Source organism: Pygoscelis adeliae, unplaced genomic scaffold (genome assembly GCF_000699105.1).
Source record: "Pygoscelis adeliae isolate BGI_AS28 unplaced genomic scaffold, ASM69910v1 Scaffold182, whole genome shotgun sequence".
In the NCBI taxonomy this organism is placed as follows: domain Eukaryota; kingdom Metazoa; phylum Chordata; class Aves; order Sphenisciformes; family Spheniscidae; genus Pygoscelis; species Pygoscelis adeliae.
Genome location: NW_008824669.1, coordinates 1,133,043 through 1,156,289, shown reverse-complemented (window position 1 = coordinate 1,156,289; position 23,247 = coordinate 1,133,043). Strand labels below are relative to the sequence as shown.

General features: G+C 44.4%; 1 protein-coding gene across 1 annotated transcript in view; it reads right to left on the bottom strand.

Moving 5' to 3' along the window:
* The window catches only part of LOXHD1 (lipoxygenase homology domains 1), a 133,997-nt gene that overhangs the window by 12,156 nt on the left and 98,594 nt on the right, over positions 1–23,247 (bottom strand). Inside the window, exons 33-36 of the mRNA XM_009322973.1 lie at positions 22,636–22,763; positions 18,118–18,235; positions 11,172–11,349; positions 5,533–5,718 (exon numbers count right to left, since the gene is read on the bottom strand). Coding sequence (XP_009321248.1) covers positions 5,533–5,718; positions 11,172–11,349; positions 18,118–18,235; positions 22,636–22,763 — 610 coding nt within the window. The remainder of the gene's footprint in view (positions 1–5,532; positions 5,719–11,171; positions 11,350–18,117; positions 18,236–22,635; positions 22,764–23,247) is intronic.

Below are 23,247 nucleotides of genomic sequence, written 5' to 3'. Positions count from 1 at the left end.
ATCTTACAGATAAACTACTCCTGTGCAAAAACACTTAACATCTCAGAGTGAAGATATAACAGTTTCTCAGATGATATTCTTGTGATTGAAGCATATTTTGTGTTTTATTGAGGCATACTTGATGCAAAAGCATTTAACAAGGGTGCAGGATAACTTGTGCCCAAGAGGAGGACAGGAGGCTTGTAGAAAAGAGAGGCTTTTACAGAATTGATAATTCTACAGCTATATCTGGCCTTTTGGGCTCTTTCCACTCTGTAGTGAAGGGTTCTGCAGTTACAGGGGATTGGGAAGAAATGAATGACTGAGCAAGGTCAATACTGAAGTCTTTGTCTTCTCTCCAAGTCTGTTGATTTATTTGCTTACATCTTTTTTTTTTCTACTTTATGTCAACTCTGGACTTTGAGATGTTTGCAGTGTCTTCTGCTTGCTCTGTAATGCCTGTAGCACATCTTTGTGATAGGACTGCTGAGCGTAAGGGGAAAACCTACCATTGAAGAGAGAGGAAGGTGCATGGCATGTGAGGAGGGCTCTGCAGGTCAGTGGTGGGGTCTCCCGAGGGGCTGAGGCCAGATATGGGCCATCTGAAGGACTATGCAGCCAAGGCACGGTTGTTGGGATGCTACACAGGTCTGCACCTTGCATGCCCATTTGTGCCTTGTCTAAGGTGTTGACTTCAATCCATCCAGAAAGATGCAGGCGTTGACGTTGTCCTCCTCTGTACTGAGCCATCAACAAAACAGGGGGGATGGTGGACCCTCCTCTCCTTGGGCAGTTTTACACAGCTATTTCTCTTCCTCTCACTTTTTATTTAACGCAGAAACTACTCAACAAATCTGCCCCATGGATCAACAGAGTTTATGAGGCGACAGTCAAGCACTGAGAAGAGGGCTTCTCAAGACTGATAGCTGAGCAAATCCTTACAAAGGGCTAAAAAGGCAGACCTTTAGGTTTCTTTTAATAATTTATGGTCTACCAGTGCCCAAAAGGCTTGGAATCGCGTCCGTGAATTGTAGAAACATATCTCTGGAAAAGCCGTGTGCTGTGAGTTCAAGGCCTGGGCAATTTCAGATCTGATCCAAGATACTGCTCCTTAGAAAGGTAGTTCCTTCAGAGAAAGGAAAGGAAAAACAAGGGTATACTAATGTTTTTGACTTGGGTCCAGATCAAGAAAGGGGAGTAAGATACTTTCTCCACTGGAAGAGTCACCCAAAAGGAGTCACTGGGGCAGTTAGGCTATTTAAAACTCAATTAGAGAATGTCATAGCAGTTGGTGTAATTGGGAGAAGGGCCCTGTTGAGGCAGAAGAAATTGGGCTGCATAACCTTGTTATTTACTTCTGTCTTTGCTCCTATAATAACACAGAGAAGTCTGGTTCATCCATAATTAGATGCTTCCTGGCTCCCCTTGGCTGATGGCAACTGAGATAATCAAGAATCTGAAATTAATGACTTTAGAAAGACTGCTTATCATCTGGGTTCAAATTTACTCAGTCAGATGAGGGAGCTAAATCCAGATTTCCCATATCTTCTTGTTGCAAGGAGAAAAAGGCAACAAAAAAAAGGCAAAAAAAGCTTTTTCTAGGTAAATAATTCCATTACTGGGATACTGAGAAACTTTAAGCCATTCTTCCAGAATGGTGATTTAGTCCTGAAATCAGAGAAAAAATTAAGGCCTATATTTAGAAAGCCAGCATTTCTACAGACCTACAGATACTGATCTTGCATAAATGTAGAAGTAAATGAACAGAGATATGAGAAAATACATAGTGCCTATCTGAGATCAGGAGATGGGGAGTCTGGAAACGATTAAATTTGCTCAGGGAGTCTAAATATATTAGGTTGAACATCAGTATCTGAAAATAAACAGGGGCAAGATAAAAAGACATGGAGCAAAACTGAAAACTAAATTTCATTCACAGCAATTCATTGTTACCAGACTCTCGCTGGTGAGCTCTAAACATCTAAAAAATCAGGAACAAGTTCCTTGAAATTACAGTTGTGAAGTCTCTAAACTGCCTGTTTTCAAATGAGATGCCAACTTCCTCCCTAATCAATTTTACTGAAGTCAGAGGAATTAGATGGGGGCTTCATTCCTCCTTTACATCTCATACAGAGATGCCACTCAGCAGTTTTTGTGGGGAAAACGTCATTTAAAAGCATTAAAGTGGGACCATAAAACTGACATGCTTTTCCAGAGGAGGCAAACGCAGTGTTTGCAATTTAAAGACCTTCTGACAGTCTTTGCCATTGCAATTACTGCCTCTTCAACTCTGAACACCCCACTGCAGTCAAATTTCAGTGAAAGGATAAACAAAAGTGGGATGTCAGCTGGGAGCAAAGCCACCGCAGCAAAACTTTGCTGGTGGAAACGGATGCTCAGGTGGACTTCACGGCAAAGTAATCACTTTGGGCAAGCCATTTAAATGGTTTTTATTCTGAAATAGGGACAGGTTGGTTGACTTCTTGCTGGGACCAGGTGATGTTTGAAAGAAAAAGAAGCCTTGTGATGGTTAGTAGTTCCCTTAACTAGCCCATAGGTGTTAAAGGCACCTAATGTGAGTCAAAACAGGCTGATGCTGCCATTAAGGCTGATTATTAAGAAAATTAGGAAAAGAACATCATCCATGTTCCAAGTCTTCAGCATGTGAGGAGCGATGGGGTAGGCCAGTGTGAGGCTGAGTCTTCCACAGACCATTGGCAAAGAACCCTTTAGTCCAAAAAAGAAAAAAAAACCCAAAAAACTAAGGAAAGAATGATCAACATCTGATGCCTCAAAGTAATGGTAAATAGAAGCACATTTTTGTTTAATATCCAAAGTCCCCCAAGCATCTGACAAAAAACATGCACGACCCTCTACCCCTGACCCCACTACTCCTTTCCAAAAAGGAGAGCCAGGAATTTCCAACCAGTGGCACAGCCAATTTATATAAATTATATCGAGAGAACAGGCATATATGCAAAGGATAGCTATAGCCTGGGATCCCAGCAGTAATAAATACTCTACCCACCCAACAAACTGTCATGCTGCATTGTGTGAAGTTTTAGATAGGATATGCCTTTCACATGACTAATGCAAGAACAATGAAGACAACATATGTTATGGTTTAAACTACAGTTGTCCCTCTTTCTGGGGGGAAAAACAAGTACATTTTTGCTGAACAAAACCTGAGCATGTTGTTTGCTCAAGGCTTAACCCTGCAGTCAGCCAGGTCTGGTAGAAGCCCTATCAACTATTATTTATAAATAGAAACCAGTGATGAGGGAAATAAGGAAAGAGAATATGAGGTTGCAATGTGTATTTATATTCATAAATATGAAGTATTTGTTCAGGTTCTAGACACATGGTTTACTATTTTAGCTGACTTGTGGTGGCTATCTGGGTATGTGCTCTTAGCCCACAGCAAATTTAAACGAATTGAGCCTATTTACTGCTTAGCCTAAAGCTAAACTCTGTTACTTCTCTTTGCCACTAACCAAGAGCATGCAGATAGCAATTACCATATCTCAGCTGCAATGTGGTAACTCTCCAACCTGTACCAACAACATCATCAGTGGCAGGGAGAAGGTGAAGCGTGATCACTCGTGAAGGAAAAGGCAGTAAAACTGCCTAGATTAACAGGATTTGCTTATCACGCAGCAGAGTGCAGACCCGTGGGTCTCATTGCCACGGCGTTCTGTAGGTGCTAAATGTCTCCTGGGGAGTCTGGACAAGCACTTGAATGAGAAAATTCACTGAAAGTTACTTAATGGACAAAAATTATATCCAGTTCAGGAGATGGTCTGAGCTGTGCATAGTAAGATGCAGAGGATTAGGGAAGGATTACATGTGCTCGCTCAGTTCCTCCTCTTCCTCAGGCACCCAATGATGCTGCTGTTGGAAACAGCTGCTGGGCTCGACAGGCTCTCGGTCTGACGCAGTTCTTATCTTCTTACATCCCAGGCTGTTCGCGTGCCTGAGCCCTAAGGATCAGCTCTGATCTGGTGGATGTATTTCATTCTGTTAGCATGGCCGATCACCAGGGAGCCACAATGCCTCTTAAGGAAAATGCTCTCTTTGTAGACATTTTAGCTGGTCATATATTTGAAAACAAATCTGCAAGTCCACGTTGATTTCTTGCTGCTCTCCGAAGGACATCCAAACCACCCTTGCAACTGCAAAGAAGCCTGTTTGCTGAGCTAAAACTCCAGTGGGTATTTTGATAGCCCATTCCATTTCAGCATCTAAACCGCAGATTCAAGGAATAAGTGTTTTGGCAACTAAAATCAGGTAAAATGGTCTCCCTCACTGCATTCAGCACCAGCTATATAACATGATGTTACAGAGCTTAAACAACTAAATTGTCCTCTGTTGTGGGAGTGATAAATATGAGCCTGAAGCTTGCAGTGGCTGGGAATAAACAATCACAAAGCCAGATTAGGTGGATGGTCACACTTCCCATATTTCACAACAGATTTCTGTCTTTTTTTTTTTTTTTTTTTAAATAACAATACAGAGACAAACTTACGGTGGGAGAGTCCAATCCAGAGGTAGCATCTTTTATTAATATTGCATGAGATGCAGCTTTCCCCAGCTGCCACAACTTGGAGAAGTCAAGAAGGTGATGGCCATAATGACATATAACCCCAGCCCAGCCATAAACCAGCTGCCTCAGTACACTGAGGTAATGACTGGGTAGTTCTGCTGCCATTCCTCCCAGGACTTCGATAAATACTACTGCCCAAACACCCTTGTTAATACTGACCCAGGTGGGTCTATGGGAACCATCAAGCTTCACCTTTGGGCTGCAGCAAGGGCCTGCCATTAGCGAGCAAGTCACTGTTAGTGCAAGATCATCTCTTTTAGATGAAGATGGGATGGGATGAGGTATCATCACAGCAGTGTGAGTGATGCATTTGTTACAAGATGCTGCTTGGTACCTGAATAAGAATACGAATGACTACAACAGTGCTGCTTTGCTGTTTGTGAAAGCAGTTCGTGTGTCCAGCAGCAGGGAAACGTCAGAATCCCTCACAGCAGGGCACTGCACACTCACTGTCTGACATAGTGATTTTAATAAAGACAGACACAGATCTTTATTTCTATCTTCTAAAGCTCACTATGTTATGCCAGGCTGCATTACCCCGTGTGTCAGTGTCAGGCTGATAGCATTAAATTGCTAGGAAAGTGCCATACTAGCTGGTGAAAAAGGTATTGCATTAATAGAGCTGGTGTGTTGGGATAACAGGCTGGATGGCTTTGCTTTGGAGGAGCTGTCATTATCTGTGCTGCAGTGGTGGCTGTAAGCTCTGACTGAAGCTGGGGACCCATTAGAGCAGATACTACACCAGCACGTGGGGAGACGGTCTCCTGCATGAAGGGGATATGTCTAGACAGGCAAGCTGGGACACAGGATCCAGGTAAAATCCTTGAGATTACCCACCCTGCAGCAGAGCTGGGAGCGGTGCCCTCAGCCTGTCCACGGAGGATGATGTGTTTCCTCGAGTGACAACATTGTCCCGACCTCTCCCACCCCCCCCAAGTCACTGCCCTGACCTTTGTTGTCGTGCCAGATCCGCACTTTGCAGAGATCTCCCAGGCTCAGCATGTCCGAGAAGTTGAATTTGTCCATCTGGTTCCTCTCAAACTTGTTAGACTTGTTGGACTCCTTCAGAGCCAGGGTCCCGCTGTCCCCATTCTCCCCAAACAGGATTAAGGACACGTTGGCGTCAGTGCCTGCTCCTGGAGGGAGAGAGCAAGGCACATCGTCACAAGCTAGCCTGCCGCGTAGGGCTGACACCCAGCCTCCAATCGCATGGAAATGGAGGCAGCAAAGGCAGGCTGGAAGAGGCTGCAGTGATGATCAGGTTTCTCTGGGCACAGCCAACAAATTTCAGTGAAATTGTGCAGGGTCCTGCAAAGAGGACACCCCATGGTAGCTAACAAGCCAGCCCTTCCAGTCCATCCCCCAAATACAGCTGGAACGCTTTGCCCTTGCATTCGAGGTATGGTGACCGTGGTGATAGCAGTACTAAAAGGAAGCAAGAGTATCTGCTCCGGATGGAGCACTGTGCATCGCGTCGCTTTGCAGAGGATGTCAGTGTCGTCATTCCCATTTGGGAAGCAACGTGACTTACCCAGCAACATCCAGCAATCTATGGAAGAGCATTAAAGAACATACTTTAACTTTTCTAGCTACAGTCAAAGTATTAGTACACATTGTCCTGGGCTTCCCACTGGGCCACAGTCTTCTTTTCCACACCATGGTCTCCTTCTGCAGTCCCACAACCTCCCCCAAGCTGTCCTGTGGTACCCAGGACACTTTAGCTGGGGTCTGTCTCGTGCTGCTCTCCCTGTGTTGTCCGGCACAGGGATTTGAAAGAAAAGTGCAGATCATCAACCAAACCACTATGGCATCTTGTGGCTCATTTCTCCCTCCCATAAGTCTTCTTTCTATCATCCTGTTTCTCAAAATATTGCCATGTTGCATTAACAGAAAAAGTCCTAGTTTCTTGTACAACAATTTGCCCCAGCAACTCCCACCTCTTCTTATGTATATGTTAGGAAAAGAGTAATTTCTAAGATGATCTTTATTACCTGATATTGAATTTCATATGCCCATGACTGCCCATATTTTGCTGCAGAAATTTGCCTGACTTTTGGAGAGCTTAAGGCCAAACCATCACCTGCAGTGCCCTTACAAACATTTTAGCTGAAGGTGTTACAACAATTTTACCTGGCACTATTTATAATTTGACCAAAATTATTGCTTTTTTTTTTTTTATGCCATAATAAAAAAGCAGATTCATAGAAAGAAATTTGATTCCGTGTGGGCAGACATTCATTGCTGTGTCAGAACCAAAGCCCTTGAATTGTGGAAAATGAAAATGAGATCATCAAACCCAAATCTGTCTTACAAAGAAAGTCAGCATCTGCTGCCCTCGGTTAGATAGCCCAGCTTTGAAAACTCTAACTGCCTGCCAAGCCATTTCTTACACAAGAGGATCGTAAATCCACTTTGGACCACACCGACAGCATTTCCCACAGCTCCATTCACAACACAATGCAGGGACAAAGTCGGGGGGACAGAAAACCTTCCGAAAAAGCTACCACTTCTTCAGGATAATTATTTGAATACAGAAATTAGGAAGAAATCACAACTCTTCTATAAGGAGGGCTGAAAAAGACGTTAAAAGAAGGAAAAAAAGAGGAGAAAAAGAGTCATACAGAGAAAAGGCAAAGCAACATTTGGTGTCCACTTGAAAAATTGCCTATGTTAAATGAGGGCTAATTTTCAGCAGTTCCCTGGGAAGGACTTAAGAAGGAAGAGAAAGCATCAGGGATTCAGGCAGTTTATCTGGCAGTACCTTTTATGACCCTAAAGCTTGCTGAGGTGAGGAACAAAGCAAACTAAAGTCCATTTCCTTACAAGGAGCAGGCTCCCAATTAATGCAAGGTCTCAAAAAGCACAGAACCAACTGTTTCTTAGCAAAACCTTCCCCGCAGGAAGAAGCCTCATGCCGTGACATTTCCCTCACAAGCAATTAGCAGGAGATGGGAAAGAAAAGAACAGGAATCGCTGAATCAATGTACATTTCACCTATTTGGGTCTCTCTCTGATATTTTTGTTGTGGTTGTTAATTCCAGGAAACTGTCAGGCACATTTAGGAACTGTAACAAATTTGATAAATGAAGAGATGAAGGTACTGTGGTTGCACAGGCCTTAACTGGCAAAGAGTGCAATAGTTCATGGGTCTGCAGCACTGAACTTTGTCATCGACACCCTAAAAAATGACAGAGTGCATCCTGAGCAGATTTCTGGATAACATTAAATTTGGGGGAGTGACTGACATGCTGAAGGGCAGAATTTCAACCCAGGTGGACCTTAAGAAACTCGAGGTCTGGGCAAGCAGAAATCCCATGAAGTTCAGCAAGGAGAAATGCAAAGTTCTGCGTCTGGGGTGGAATAAACCCTGCACATGTACGTGCTGGGGAGTTGAAGAAGACCCAGGGATTATAGCAGTAACATTCATATTCAGGTTGAATCTGAGCTAACAGCAAGTTCTCAGTTTTCAATGCAAACTGCATATTGGGCTACATCAGGAGGATCATGGCCAGCAGCTGAAGGGAAGATCTCATCTCCTTTGCTCAGCACTGAGAAGCCCACACTTAGACCATGCTGCCAGTTTGAATCCCTGGGTCATGTCAAGACACTCAGGAAGGCTCAGCAGATGGTTGCCAAGATAGACAGGAGCTGGGGCACATGACCGTGAAGAAAGGCCAAGGGAGATGAGCTGGGGCAGGTGAACAAGGGGCCCTGTGATCACATGGAGGGAAAGTGATAACGATGACAGGGTCATGTGCTGTGGAGTTGTCAGACCATGCCCCAGGGAGCCACAAATTGCTGGGGAGGTTCAGGTTGGGCATCAGGAAAAAAAAAAATTTCTTAGGAAAATGGTACAGATCTGGATCAGGTGCCTGGGGAGGTGGAGGTTGTATCACCATCCCTGGAGGTGTCAAAACACCTGGCTGGGCAGAGCCTTGGCTGATCTGACCTAGTGCTGGCAATAGTCCTTTGAGCAGGAAGATGGATGAAATAACCTCCAGAAGCTCTTTCCAACCAAAATGTCTATGATTTTATGATTCTTATTGAGCAGCTGCATCATTTTTAAACAAACTGTGGGCCTGAGTCACAGCCTTCTGAAGCCAGCCTTCTGAATGTCCTTCTTTTGACTTAACAGAGACTTGGATAAGGCACTAGGAAATGACACCAACTGCCTTAAATTATGTAATTTGTAGGCTGTAGCTGAGCTGACAACATACTAATTAATCTTATAACAGCAGAGATAAAAACCTCCTGCTTCATTAATGCTTGGAAAATGAGAAAGCAGTATTTATTCTTTCTCCATCTTTATTGCATTACCATGTATACGATGCCTGCATATAGAATACAGAAAGTCTACGTAAATCAAAATTAACAGGCGAGGACATTTTTATGCCACAGAAAGAGCCATCAGGTGATCCGGCTCTACTGCAGCTGTGTCTGTGGGTCATACCTTGAAGAAAATGGGCTCGTGAGTTACTTCTCTTATAAGATCAAAAGTAAAACAAGATGTTGGTTTTAACCAAAGTTTCCCCATCTGACTTGGGACGTGTTTGTCGTAATAACCTCTTTTCCCCTTATCTGTGTGTACTCTGAGAGCTGCCTTCTGAGGTACTTCTGATGGCCTACGGATTTGACCTTTGAAAGAGAGGAGGTTTGACCTTTCCCTGATGCAAACTCTGTATGTTACATGATCATCCAACTGAATGACTTCTGGAAAGCCAAACTGTAACTCAAAGGTTTCTTTGGGGAAAAAATAAAACAGGACTCTTGTTAAATATGTGTGTATGGTGGGGAGGAAATGGCTGATGCTTTCTTGTTCGCTGCAGGACATTTTCTGTGGGATTCGTTTTCCCTAACTTTAACCATCTAGCCTAACTTAATTGTGCTGGCTCTGTCTGAATCTGATGAAGAGAGAGTGACAGAGACCCTCCAGAGGATGATCCAGACCACTGATTAAGACTCCTCTCCCAGGTGAATTGACCAGAGACAGTCTAGACTAGAAGGAACTAAGACCAGAAGTGTAATTTTTTGGAGAGTGACAAATAGGTGAGCTGAATTTTCTTTTTTTTTCAGTGTGCCTCTGATGCACTGGAAAGTTGAAAGCTATTGCAGAGAAAAACTTTATACCTAGAAATAAACACGTCTGATTCTATTCATTGTGGAGCATTGCCGTCCCTAGACAATGTCAGTGTGGCAGGAGATGATATAACATGTTTAAGCTAACCATCAAGGATAAAATGTCTTTCTTCCTGAATTGGTCCAACCAGGAGTAATTGTGGAATACATAACGATCAAAGAGGGGAGATAGTTCATGACTTGTACCCTCTTTAGATAAGCTGGATAAAGTTCAGCATTATGTCAGTGCGCTGTGCGATCTAATCATAAACAGACTCTCTGAAACCTCTCTGTAATCTGCTCTTTCCTACTGGTTGTCGCTGTTCATAATGAAATAAAAAGTTTTATCATTAATACCCGTCATCCTTCGTTCAATAGGAAGGGCAGATCTGTCTGCTGTTGCTGTCGTCTTCTATTCTCCTCCAGCTTCTATTTCCATCGCCTTTGTGAGTTAGGGCTGGATTTCACAAAAAGGTCACAGAAAGATCTATCATTATACTAGATGGATTGCCAGATACATAAACAAATCTTCCTCTCTCTCTTTTGTTTTTTATATTTCACTACATGTTTTTCAGACAAGCAGCAGACAGAGCAGATAAATAAAAAATGGTGAGGTGGCACGAAGACACTCTGCCAGGGGGATTTTGATATTCTCAGATCAAACCTCACAAGCTGCATAAATTACCACTGGTAAATCCAGAAAAAAAAAAAAAAAAAGAAAAAAGAAAGAGAGGTAGAGATCAGGAGGTGATTATGTGCACTGGTGTGGCAGAATCCCCTTTGAGGGTCAATCTTTCAAACAAGGTGTCTGCAAGATAACGTCAAACTTGCCCCATTTTGGCACGAGGCAGCTTGTATGTGGTTGCAGCTTTCATTCAGCAGCCTGACAGAAGTTCTCATGAAAAGAGGCAGTGATCCCAGGAAATGCCATAGAAATCCCATTTCTTGGCTTTTGAAGATCTGCAGCTTTCTTTATACTCTGTTCCACCTCTTCTATCTGGTGTGCATTTAGGGATGGTTTTTCACGGCCTGAGATAAATGTTCTCAAAACACTTTGAAAAGGAGGGTGAATTATTGCTCCTCTCTTTGGCCAAAGTCGAAAGTGCTGACTGAAAACCTGGAGCCCACCAGCTTTGACCGTAGCCTTTTTTCCATCCTACGTGGATGGACCTGACCTGACCAAAACCAAAAAAGGGGGCTCCTGACCATTGCAACATGGTCTGGCAATAGCTTTGTTAAGGTGTCTTCAGAGGAAGCGGCGAGCAGTCAAATCTAGGCTTTGTGTCTAAATATTTTATGCCCAGGGCTCAGATCAGGATGAACCCCACAGCATAACAGTCGTGATGAACAGCCAGCCAAAATGGAGGTGTTCCAGCATAGTAGGGCTAAATTATGCTTTTTAAAATCTAATTTCAAATTAAACAAAATCAAACTTCATACTAGAAAAGTCATAAAATATCCACCATGGACTTGCCTCCAATATCACTGGTTTTAACCTGAAGAGTGTATGTCGTGTCCTCCATCATCTGCTCATCATTTATCACAGCTGGCATCTCACACACAAGACTTCCCTTGGCATTTTTCAGCTTTGACAACCATTCACCATAGGTAAATGTGGCCACTTCTTGATTAGTCAGGTTCTTCAGGACGATCTGTGAAGAGCCAAAATAAGGGAAAAAACTTCAGCTAAACTTCAGCTACCATTTGAACGAGGGCGAAGATCAAACCTATAAAGTGCAGTGGGGTAGGACATGGGTGGAGCTCAGTCATAGCTTCAAACCTGTACTGAGCTCTTCTGGGCCGAACGGAGCTCTCTGCTATGGACAATATTTGCTGTGGTGACTTGTCCTGAGAAATGGTCTTCATAATATTGGACCTTTTCATGCATGGGGTAAAGAATAGGAAGAAATTTTCTCCTCTGACATAAGTTACGGACAAAGCTCATCTCTAAGAGAGTCAGACCTTTCCTGGAAGCCAGTATGGAATTAAGTCTAAAGAAGAAGTAACAGAGAGTTATTGAAAAACTCACTACCTCTCCTTGAAGTACACAGTATCTTTCTTTTGCCTGCCTCCTCTGTGCAAACACACAGCAATCATTGTAGAGATATGCAAACCGACCCCAAGCAAGTTAAAGCAATGCACAAGATAAAATTAGGCCAGCAAAACTTAATGCTTCACACTCTTCTCCCTCTGGGAAAAGGTGACAGAACAAACAGTATGCAACAGATATTAGTCACACTGTCTAATGTGTCACGGGAAGGAGCTCAGATGCTGTGGTGATAAGAACAGAATAGGAACCTATTTAGAACAAGCCAGTGAGTTACTCCGACAAACACCTAATAAAATACCCACCTTTATGTGTCCTGTTGAATGTGGGCTCAGTGGACCACCAGTTTACTGGGAGAAAGGCATGACACACGCCTACAGCAAAAACCTAGCAGTAAATTCCCACTAAATGGGGGAGTTGGAGGGAAGGGAGGAGGCAGGGCTGCAAATTACCATTTTTGTTACCATCTAACAGAAACAGAGACCATACCCAAGTGAAGGAGTGCATCAAGGAACAGTGTCTTGCAAGGCGCATCTCTGCAAAGGCCGTGGAAACATGAGCCCAGATGCGTCAGAGAAGTGTGACATGATATTAGGAAGAAACAAATCATGGAGTCATGGAAAATGTTAAATTAAAAGGGACACCTGGAGGTGTCTAGTCCCACCTCCTGCTCCAAGCAGGCCTAACTGCAAGGCCATGTCCAACTGAGTTTTGAAAATCTTCAAGGGTGGAGATTCCCTCCATCCTAGGGCTGCATCACTCTCATTGGGAAGATATTTTTTCCTTATATCCGATCAGGATTTTCCTTGTTGCAACTTGTGTCCATTGCCCCATTCCCTTTCACTGTTCACCTCTGAGAAGAGACTGGATCGATGGTCTCTCTAACCTCCCTTTAAGCAGCAGAAGACTGCAATTAGATTCCCCCTTAGCCTTTTCTTCTCAAGGCTTAAAAACTCCATTTACCTTAGCCTTTCCTAGTATGCCATATGCTTCAGCCCCTTGACTATCTTAGTGACCTTCCGCTGCACTCTCATATATCAGTCTAAGAAACTTATAAAACTTATCTTGAGATAAAATGTGCTCAAATTCTGTCCTCAAACTCATGTGTCCCAGTCCATGCACTTCTGTTGACCCCAACCAAGCTTTGCCGGAGCCTTTAGCAGTTCAAAAGAACATTGCTCCAGGTTATAAGAAATGATTTTAAAGAGGCCAGTAGCTACACCGAGTCTGAAGCAGTAGCTGTGCTATTTGTGCATTGTACTGTTCCTTGGGTAGGACACTCATCTGGGGTTTTCTTTCTGCCTGATGCTAAACAGGGATCTGTAACACAGCACCTTCATCCCAGAGGTACAGGACATTTTTGGGCTGTTGAGGCTGTCCCACTTTTCTAAAAAGCTGCTTATTCACAGCCAGTGACACTATTACTTTGTGGTCAGAAAATTGCTCTGTGAGTCAAGACATGTTGAATCAAACCCTTGCTTTGAACCAAGCAGAAATCAGGTCTCCACCACCCCAGCTGGTGCCCTCTCTGCTGGGGTACAGACCAGAAGGAAGTCTCCTCTCTCAAGGATGTGTGAATGATGTCTACATCCTCTTAGGAGTCCAACCTAGAAACTTTTCTCTGGCTTAAATTCACAAATTTGAATCATGAATAATCTCAAAAACCCCCCCCCCCCCCCTTGGTGCATAAACACTTTGCTGGAAAAGGTTCAGCCAGCTCTACCTCTGCCCTGCTCGGACATGACAGCGACACTGTTAGTAGCAAAATGTCCTGAGCAAAGCTTGCAGGGAAATGTCAGGAAAGCAGCGGGGGTTAGAAGCAGATTAGAGTTGCCAGCTGGAGTGCACTCGCAGACAGAGAGATCAGACCTCTCACAAATAACCAGCCCATGCCCAACGCTCCAGATGCTGTCTGGGAAAAACTGTCTGGCTCCTAAAAGCACCGGAGCAAAATGCCCTCTCTTTCCATCCCCAGCCCCTCACCCAGGGTGGGTGATTTCATCCCTGTGCAGCTTCATGTAAGCAGTTAGCACAGACAGAGCGAGCAGCCTCTGCTATCTCCTTCTGGGATGGTGCTCCAGATAGGAGCAGACAGGAGCAAGAGATTCATTTTACGAGCTTCATTTGCTCAGGGGAGATCACAGCAAGGGACATGGAGGCAGCAGGAAACCTCTGGCACTCTGATTGCTCAGTCACAACCTGGGTACGTTGCCTACCTTACCTAGCGTGAACTGCCTAAACATCGGGCATCCAGCCCAAGCACATCGTGTTGGCCCTCCCTGTGGTCCGTGGTCAGGGCTGGGTATCACCAGGGAAGCAACGCATCCCACCCAAGCTGGGGGCAGGTAAACTGCCATTCAAGGCATCTCTCCCTCTCTCAGATCTCTCGCTCTGCTGACTACAGAGGAGGCCTAAATAGTTTGGTAGAAGAGGTGAAAGCTAAACATGACCTAGATAGCACAAAATGAATCCCATCCTCCAAGGAGATGTTTGTGGTTGTTGCACACATACAGGATGATGCAGGATTTTGGTTTGGATCATGAGGGTCAAGAAAGTCATCTCAGGGAGCCGAGCTGAGGCTATTTTTATTTTCTCTCTGTTCCTCTCAGAAAAATTAGCTACCGCTTGGCAATGAGACTGCTGCTTTACATTGCATCTAAACTATTTTTTAGGATACCTAGAACTTGCTGCGGACATCCTCCGTGCTTTTAAGCTCAAACGTTATCACTAATTATGCATAGGTTTTAACTGGGCGGTAGAACACCTATAGAAATGAAAAGGAAGTGGGAACGGTACATATGAATAAAATGTTGATAATTTGCTTTGTAGCTGAGCAAACATCGTAGCTGACAGGAACTTTAAACCAGCAACTTGAAATTAATTGTGCACTGTGTGCTGTAACAGAAAGGTTTGACGTGTCTGATCATTTGATTTACCTCAACCCAGCCTTCTCCCAGCTGCAGTGTAAAACATGCTCCGCAGGGGCTCACACCCCACTAACACCAGAATACAGAGGTCCTGGATTTCATCTTTAAAGACTCAACCGCACGTTTTTGTGGTTCTGTTGCAAGTCATTTGTCTTCGCTTAAAAACAGGGTCCTCTGACTGTAAAACAAAAAGCCTTTGCTCTGTTGCAAAGAACAACAGTCAGCTTCAGCTATAATGAATTGTCTCAAATTCTCTTAATCTCCTTTATATAAAGGAAAAAGAAGTGAATAAAGAACCAAGTCCCACATTCAGGATTATTTGTGACGTTTGAATGCAATGCAATTAGTGCTTCATTAAGACAGCTTCTTATCTGCCTGGCTTTGACAGCACAAAGTAACATTAAAATTCTGAGGGAAGCAACTCTGCAAAATTCAAGCGTCTTACAATTCCTGCCATTTCACTCAGAGAGCTCTCATCCCTTCTTATTTCTAGCTTTTCAACTTCATATCTAAGACACTGGGCAGCAGGTGAAATCATCATGTGGACTGAGGAACAGGCTATCCCAGGAGGAGGTTTCCACAGCATGCATTTAGGTAAGTTTCCTAATTAGAAGTCACAGATTTTTTACACTGAGGGTGGTGAGGCACTGGCCCAGGTTGCCCAGAGAGGTGGTGGATGCCCCATCCCTGGAAACATTCCAGGTCAGGTTGGACGGGGCTCTGAGCGACCTGATCTAGTTGAAGATGTCCCTGCTCATGGCAGGGGGGTTGGACTAGATGGCCTTGAGAGGTCCCTTCCAACCCAAACCATTCTGTGATTCTATGATTCTATTCTCTGATTTTTCAGAAACATGGAGCAGTGTCCTGGTAGCTTGACATGGAAGAACATGAGATTCAGCATTAGGTCAGAGGAAAATAGCCAAACTCTGTGTCTCTCCCAGCAGTGGCGAGATCAGAAAGTGTTGCTCAGCTTTACAGAGTTTTTGGTATGTTTTTCTGTGCATAGCAATAATCAATACTATTCATTCTGGCCCAACACATCACTAATCAAATTTTGTTCCCTCTAGAGGATTAAGTATCAGTGTTTAAATCTTATTGCCACTTTTGGTGCAGTTTGAATCTTTGGCACCAAGTTCACTATTTTGCTGAGATTCTGAATGAAATTTCGATGCATTTTATCTAGACAGAAAGAAAAAAAAAAGACTACTTCCCTGCTTGTAAATTGAATCTTTTGGCTGTGTACAACATCATTGATAATTCATGCATTATAATTGGTATTTATGCACTTCTATTTCTGGTAAACTAAAAGCAGTATAAATTATGACCAGCAACATTTTACAAAAAGACCAAAGAGAATTAAAAAGATCATTTATTGTTATTTTAATAGAACAAGAAAACTGAGAATATCCTGTAGATAAATGGAGCAACAAATGGTTATTTATGGGATTGATGGCTTAATCTAGCTTCTCATTTCACTGTGCTAGTTAGCACTAACTGTGAACCATCTGTCTGAGAGTTTAGCACTACCCCCACAAGTATTTCATTATGCAGTTTTAATATGCACTTCTGACAGAAATGGAAATGGGCTCAGATCAGTTTTCATGTCACACCAGGCTACATAAGTTTTCAAGGCTGGAATACAAATCAGAGAACACAAATCCTTCCTCCCCTCTTCCAGAGCACTCCTGTCCTCACTCTCTGCCTGGGAATGCAAATGCTGTTTTTCCCTTGCAGGGAAGGTGGGAAAGAAAACTAATAAATAAAGTTCTCTACGTATCACTGGAGCTAGAAGGTCCTCCACGCTCTTCTTCTCTAAGAAAAATAGAAACTATGGGTACAATTTTTAAAAGCTTCTAAAATCCTGGTCTCGAAGAGTTGCATGCATGGTCTGCCTGTTGCCTCTGTAGGGCTGTAAGAGGGCCGTAATCCCGTCGGATGGGTCCACATGAGAGTCCTTTTTGCCTACGTCTCTGGGAAAGCCTTGCTTTGGGTGGGACAGTCCAGCAGGCTGGACGACTGGACAGAGCTGGCAACAGGAACATGTGGAGGTGCTACCTGCCACTAAAGATGCCTTTGAGCTATTGCTAATTCACAACTGCAAGATCTGGAATGTCCCTGGATGAATAAGCTTTATTTGATTTCATTTTATATGAATATGATTTATAAAACTCGGGAAGGTATCGGGGAACTGGCAAAGGGAGTTTGACCAAGATAACTGAATCAAATCAGAAAGCAGATTGAGTTATTCCTTAGGCACAGAGAGAAAAATTGCCTGTCTGTGGCGTATATTCAGAAGATATATGCTGGAGGTCTAATGCTTTGGAAAGCTGCACAAGAATTGCTGAGAAAAAACTTAGCAGTGACAATGCTCAAGTACAAAAAGGTACTGCACCACAGAAATGCTTTTTAGACCATGCTAATGGAGGTGAAGAGCAGTTCACTTCACTGGAAACTGGTGGCCGCCTAGGACCAGTGTTTAGGGGAAAATGAAGGACAGCTTCAGACTAGTCAAAAAGGATAAAGGCCCCCCCCCCCAAAATCCTGCACTGTTCTTTCTGGCCATGGGTTAAGCTATTGAGTCTTAACCTATTCTCATTAAAAAGTCAAGATACAGAAATCCAGCAGGATATCTACTCCAGAAAAAGCATGCTAAATAAACATGGCAGAGACGTGTTCCTCCCTTAATGACATCTGATGGTGTGGAATCAGCACATCACTCCTTCTCTATCTTAGAAATATAATTATAGGGACCCATAACAAGCAAACTACTTTTTCCTGCCCAAACATAAGTGACGTTTACATGAGGCTGGTGGTTTGGTAGAAAATATAAAGGCAAGCACTGTCCTTTTTTGCGAGATAGGACACCAGGGAAAAATACAGTCGACAGAAGCAGTGGGAGCCGTTTTGCATGCTGTATTCAAAATGCAAGAAGAAAAGCACACCTTACTTGTATGAAGAAGAAAAGAAAGAAATCTGCCTGCATGCTGGTGGAAGAAGGGAAGGGGAGAGATGAGATGCTTCACCTGAAAGGATGGATGATTTGGAAATGTCCCACTCAGCCCAGGCCCACGCTAGCTGTCCCTGCCTGGCAGAGGGTGATCCACTCTCCCATGGGGTCAGGGCATGGCAGGGGTCTGCAGGAGCTGAGGGTGCATCCCGGGGACCAGAAAGTATTGCAGGTGCCCTGGTGGCAAGCCAAGGCTCTTTTGCAGGGAGGGAGAGCAAGATCTAACAGCGGAGACTGTGGTAAAGCTTTACAGCACAGCTTTTGCCCTTGCTCTCTTCTTTTTTGACTCAATTCCTGCAGGAAAAAAACCATGAGAAACCAAATGGAAAAATGGAAATGAATGAAAGCGAGTCACTCGCTGCCTTTCTTCTCTTTCTCAGGGCTGAGAGGCTTCAGCACAAGCAGGTTGCGGAGAGACACGCGATGTGAAGTGCATTACCCTTTCCAGGAACCAGTGTGGGCGAGTCCCCTTCCCATCCGTCCGGACCCTCATCTTCCGGAGGGGTGCGATATCGGCAATCTCCATAATGAAACTGTCCTCTTGGCCTCGCTCAAACCTGGAGGGATTGAAAGATCGAGGAGGTTTCCCGCTGCTTTACAGCATCATTGTGTCTTGATCCCCTGTCCATGCTGCAACTCGCACCTTGCCAACAGCCTCAAATTAAAAGTTTATGAATGCACTTTATTGGACTCGAGCTTTTCTGTCCTGCAATCACTAGCTACTGTGTTTTTGGCAAGACACCTCACTGCAGATTTGACAGGGATTCCTCCTCCCCTGGAAAATCAAGCCCATACGAGGCACCTGGAGTCGTTCCAGGCAGCCTGTAGCGTACATTGTCACTCTGTTTGTAACCAGAACAATAGAGACTCACAGTCGGGTTTCTGCACATCGCCTTCCTCCTGGCATCTGCCCACGTGCCTGCCCTTAGCCCATCCCAGCTAGGAGGCAAAGCAATTTTGCTTAATCTTCTTTCTTAGGCAGCACATAACTTTGCATTTGCTGCGGTGATAGACAGTTGCTGCAGCCCGGCTAAATACGGCAACCTGATTGCAAGTCGGAGCCCAACGCCTAAGTTTAGTAAGCACAGGCAACCTGCGTTAGAGAGGAGCCCAAACTGACTGTCCCGCGCTGCCCTCCTGAATTTGGGGAGTTTGGATTTGTCTTTGGTAAGAACCAGGGTGGGTCTGTGTAACATTGCATGAAAGATCTTAACCTATGCTTGGCTGCTGTATATAGGCACAAGGATGTGTAGGAACTGCTCATCCATAGCAATCAGCAGAAAGCAGGAAAAAGGGAAAAAGAGCTAACATATGCTTCTTGGAGAAGATATTACACTGGCTAGGACTGCTGCTACCTTACCTCCCTCTTAGCATCAATGATGCTCGGAAAAAAGCCTTGCTCCAGTGAAAGTGCTGCCGCAGGCTCAATATTACTCTGTTAGAGCAAGTGTATCTTCTAGGTTTGCCCCCCCCAAAATACTCTGGCAGACCTGCTGTGGGCTTGGAGATGGAAATCCAACCCTTGCTAAGTAGAAGGGCAGCCAAATTCAGGGGGTCTACCGGGACCACTCTGCTCTTGAGGTTCCTCCTTTGTGCAAACTTCTCCTTGTGAGCGAGTTACCCGAGTTTGCTGAGACGTTTGGAGAGAGCTCTGCAAACTGTGGGCACTGCCATAATACAGGCAATCCATAATGATGATATCTTGTTCCTGGCAATGTACTCAGCCTCCTACAGCTGTGCAGTGCCAGGATATGGAGAAAAAAACATTTCTTTAGCAACCTCTGCTCAGATTACACCCTGCAGCATGAATGTGATTATCCTCACACCATTATCTGAGCCCGCATAGCTGCAGATGTTAGCAATAGCGATTGGCTCCAGCCTCTCAGTTTTCATCCAGGCATTGCTTTCCCTGCACTCCCAGAGGCATTTGGATAGGGCGTTTTGGTCCCAGTCCATTTCTAGTTATTAAGGGCTATGTCTGCTCTTTGAAAAACTCCCCTCTCTTGTTATTTGTCTTTCTGTGGTACCAGATACCAAGACAGCCTGTCTCACGGTGAGAAAGAGAATGTGCTTTTGTGCCTGGACTGGATTGATTTCCACTTCTATTTAAGAAAAAGGTGTGACCCTTCCAGCCTGAATTATCCCATGATCCTATGATCAGTTTTCATTACAATCACTATTACCTACAAAGCTTCATAGAAATCTCTCACTCTGTTCCTTTCCAGGCTGAGCAACTCTAAGCTAAACAGTCTGTTAGCAAAATAAACCATTATTTATCTTCGGTAAATGCCCTGTTTACAGTTTGTAAACTGATACCTGCTACTTCCAAGAAGTCATTGTACTGGAGGGAAACAATTGCTGAAGTGACAAACTGGGTGACCCAAGAGCTCTTTTTTCTATCCCTAATTTATATGAACATGAACATAAGCCTGAAAAAAATTGAGAAGGGAAGAAGTACCCTTCTGCCGCTATTCCTTTTCCAGGACACTGAAGCATTTATCTAAGGGATTTCATTAAGCTTTCCTACCCATGGCTGCACTTATAAATATTTCTATTGCCCAGAGGTCTTGGCAATAACAGTAATGTAGCTAAAATTGCCTTAAACCTGCGGCAGGTTAGACAGATGGTTCTTCGTAATGCACTAAGCTGCTGTGAGTGAATCGGCACTGGATGGCCCCAATAAGATGAAGTGCCTTTTACCATTTGGTTGCAGTGGCTCTCACCCAACCCTCACTGCTGGCGCAAAGGCTGGCGAGATTTCCGTGCGAAACAAGAGCCGGGGAAGCCTGTGTTGTTAACAGCTGGATGAAGACTGGTGGGAGTGGTGTGGAAACAGGCAGTATTTGTATTTGGGGACACGCCATGTCCTCTGCAGAGGGTGCTAATGAGATGACGAGAGCTCTGTAGGGTTGGAGGTGTGGTACAGAGCGCCTCCAGCTAGCAGAGCTGTGCCAGTATCCCCAAAGAATAGCACAGCATCCTGGGGATATTAACATATTAATAGTTGTGGTTTACATGTCCTTCTTCTTTATACAGCCCCAATGAGTTTTCATCGCCTTTTGCAGATCTTCTGCTGGCAGAAGACAACCCAAGCAACTAGTAACATACAAACTGTGTGGCCTTCCTTTATTGCGTTTTCATATCCTTACAGCAGAGGTTAGACAAATGCGATGTTTTTTTATAGGCCACATAGTTTAGGGATATCACTTGCCCAGCCAGCTGGAGCGAAACTGCAGTCCCTCTCTTGAGGGGTTGGAGATGTCTTGGTCCCTTTGGTTGATGTACTATGATATGAATTTTGCTTTACTTTTAAATACAAACAGTCGTGGTCCATTTTCCCACCTACTAGAATTGAACGTTGGGCTTAAAATAGTGGAAGACAGATCAGTTTGGGATTGCCTGGGGTCTTGGAAGGAGGATGTCACCGATAGCCAGACACAGTGGTAACCCAGGTGCATTGCCCTGCACGTTGGATGTCTCTCTGTGGTGGGGAGCAGGGCCAAGAGCTACGTCTTTCTGCGTGACTCAGCAGTGTTTCTCGTGGAGAGTTTAGTCAGCAACACCTCTGCTGCATTTTTTTTTCAGAGCAAACAAGGCTCATGCTTGTTACTAACTAAACACATGAAGGTTTCAATCCTAGCTGAACACGCTTGCCCAGACACCCACTCTGCTATGACAGCTGCAAGTAAAACATCCCCTGAGCAAACACCTCTATGCAGGGAGCCTTATCTTCAATTATCCAGCCCACACATGATACGCAAAGCTGCGGTGGAGGAACTGCATCGCCAGGAGTCTGGGGAAGAATCCAGCATCACCTCAGCAAGCTGAGCTTGAACTGCATGGCCAAATGCTCCAGCCCTCCTGATGCTCTGTAGATGTTTTATTGAATAAGATCAGAGGTAGCCAATTAATTAAATTTAAGGCTGATGAAACCCATCTCTAAAAGCTGGTTAGTGCCACATTCATTCTTGCCAAAGCTTTCAGTACTGAGGGAGGTGCTAGAAAGGAACAGGAAAGCTTGAGGAAATGGATCAGTGGCATGTGGGGTTTTTTGGCTTACGGAAGTGCTGGCGTCAGACTAGGATTACAGTGTTTGTTAGCTGTCTCTGCTGAAGAAAACATGAGATTTCACCTTCTTAGTAAAAGCAGAGCATGCAGTGCAGCACTCCGCGCAGCTCATGGCCCATTTCCATCTCTCTGCACCATAAGGCCACATCTGGGCAGACAGATGTCATTGTGTGTCCCTTTTGTGCCAGCTGCAGACAAGCCAGCTCCAGTTCCAAAACCATGCGGTTACATTAGCGCGGCACAGAGCCCAAGCTAAGAAGCCCACTTCTCAACAGGGCCCTCAGCTTACCGGCTCAGGCCCTTGCATCCCTTATGCGGCTTCTGGACCAAACTGGCTGACATCTGGCCAGCAAAGCAAATGGGAGGAGCAGACGGAGGAGAGTCAGCACCTTCCCATCACAGGCATTTCCCAAGGCAGGTTTGTACATGTTGGTTTGTCTTTCTTTCATTATGCAGTTACTCATGCATTCCCATTAAATAATGTTTAAATTAAATTACATATTTTTCCACAAAAAATGCATTTTGCAGAAATTACACCTGTGGTTTCATGCAATGTCAACAGTTCCTCTTGGAGCTGATGCAAGACTTCAAAATTCATATTTTTGTTCTCAATGCTCATCTCTAAAGCCATGAGGAACAGGTCAAACAAAACTTCTGCAAATGACAGAAGATGATTCCCCTAGCTACACAGTGCTCTCCTTTCCTCCACTCTGCTAAATACCTTATAATAACACTTACAGGGGGCCCAGTTTTGAATCTATAAAGTCAATGGGAGTTTATCTTTGTGTTTCAGTAGGAGCATGATCAAAGCCCCAAGTGCTTCTTGGCTTGACACCAGAATCTCTTATCACTCCACTTCTAACCAACAAAAATGACAAAGTTACTGTACCTGTCTCCATTTTTTTCCAGCTGCATCTCCTCAGTGTTCCCGTTGGATCCAAAGACAGTCATGAAAAGACTGGCGTCGGTACCACCGCTTTCGATGTCTCCAGTCACAACTGTGACTTCGTAGAGGACCTGGTGCGGATTTGAAATAATCAGAAGGGCTCATTCGAACAGCTGTCCTTAACCCGCGCAAAAGCCTGGGCAAAATGCTAGAGAGGCTCTGCAGGAGATCTACTTCTTTGCCAGAAATGGATACAACACAGCTTCTTGGGTTCTCTCCACACCTTGATTCTCAGAGGCAAAGTTAGAGATTGCAACTTGCTACAGGACCTTCCTTCCTCTTTGCATCATCTACTACTTTTTCAGCAGATTTTCTCAGCCTAGATAGACTGAGAGAGAGACACATTCATTTTGACAACCATATGCTTGGGGAGCGATGAAGACCTGGTAAACTACTTCTCCACGGGAGTCACAACCCTCATGTCAGTGTGTGGGTCTCCAACCCTCTGCTACTGCCGTCTTCTCCTGGCCACCTCCAGTGCTCCAGACCTCTGTAGTGCACCAAACTTTTGCCATTTTTAATAAACAGCTCCCAAAGACGCATTTTTCTCTTTCC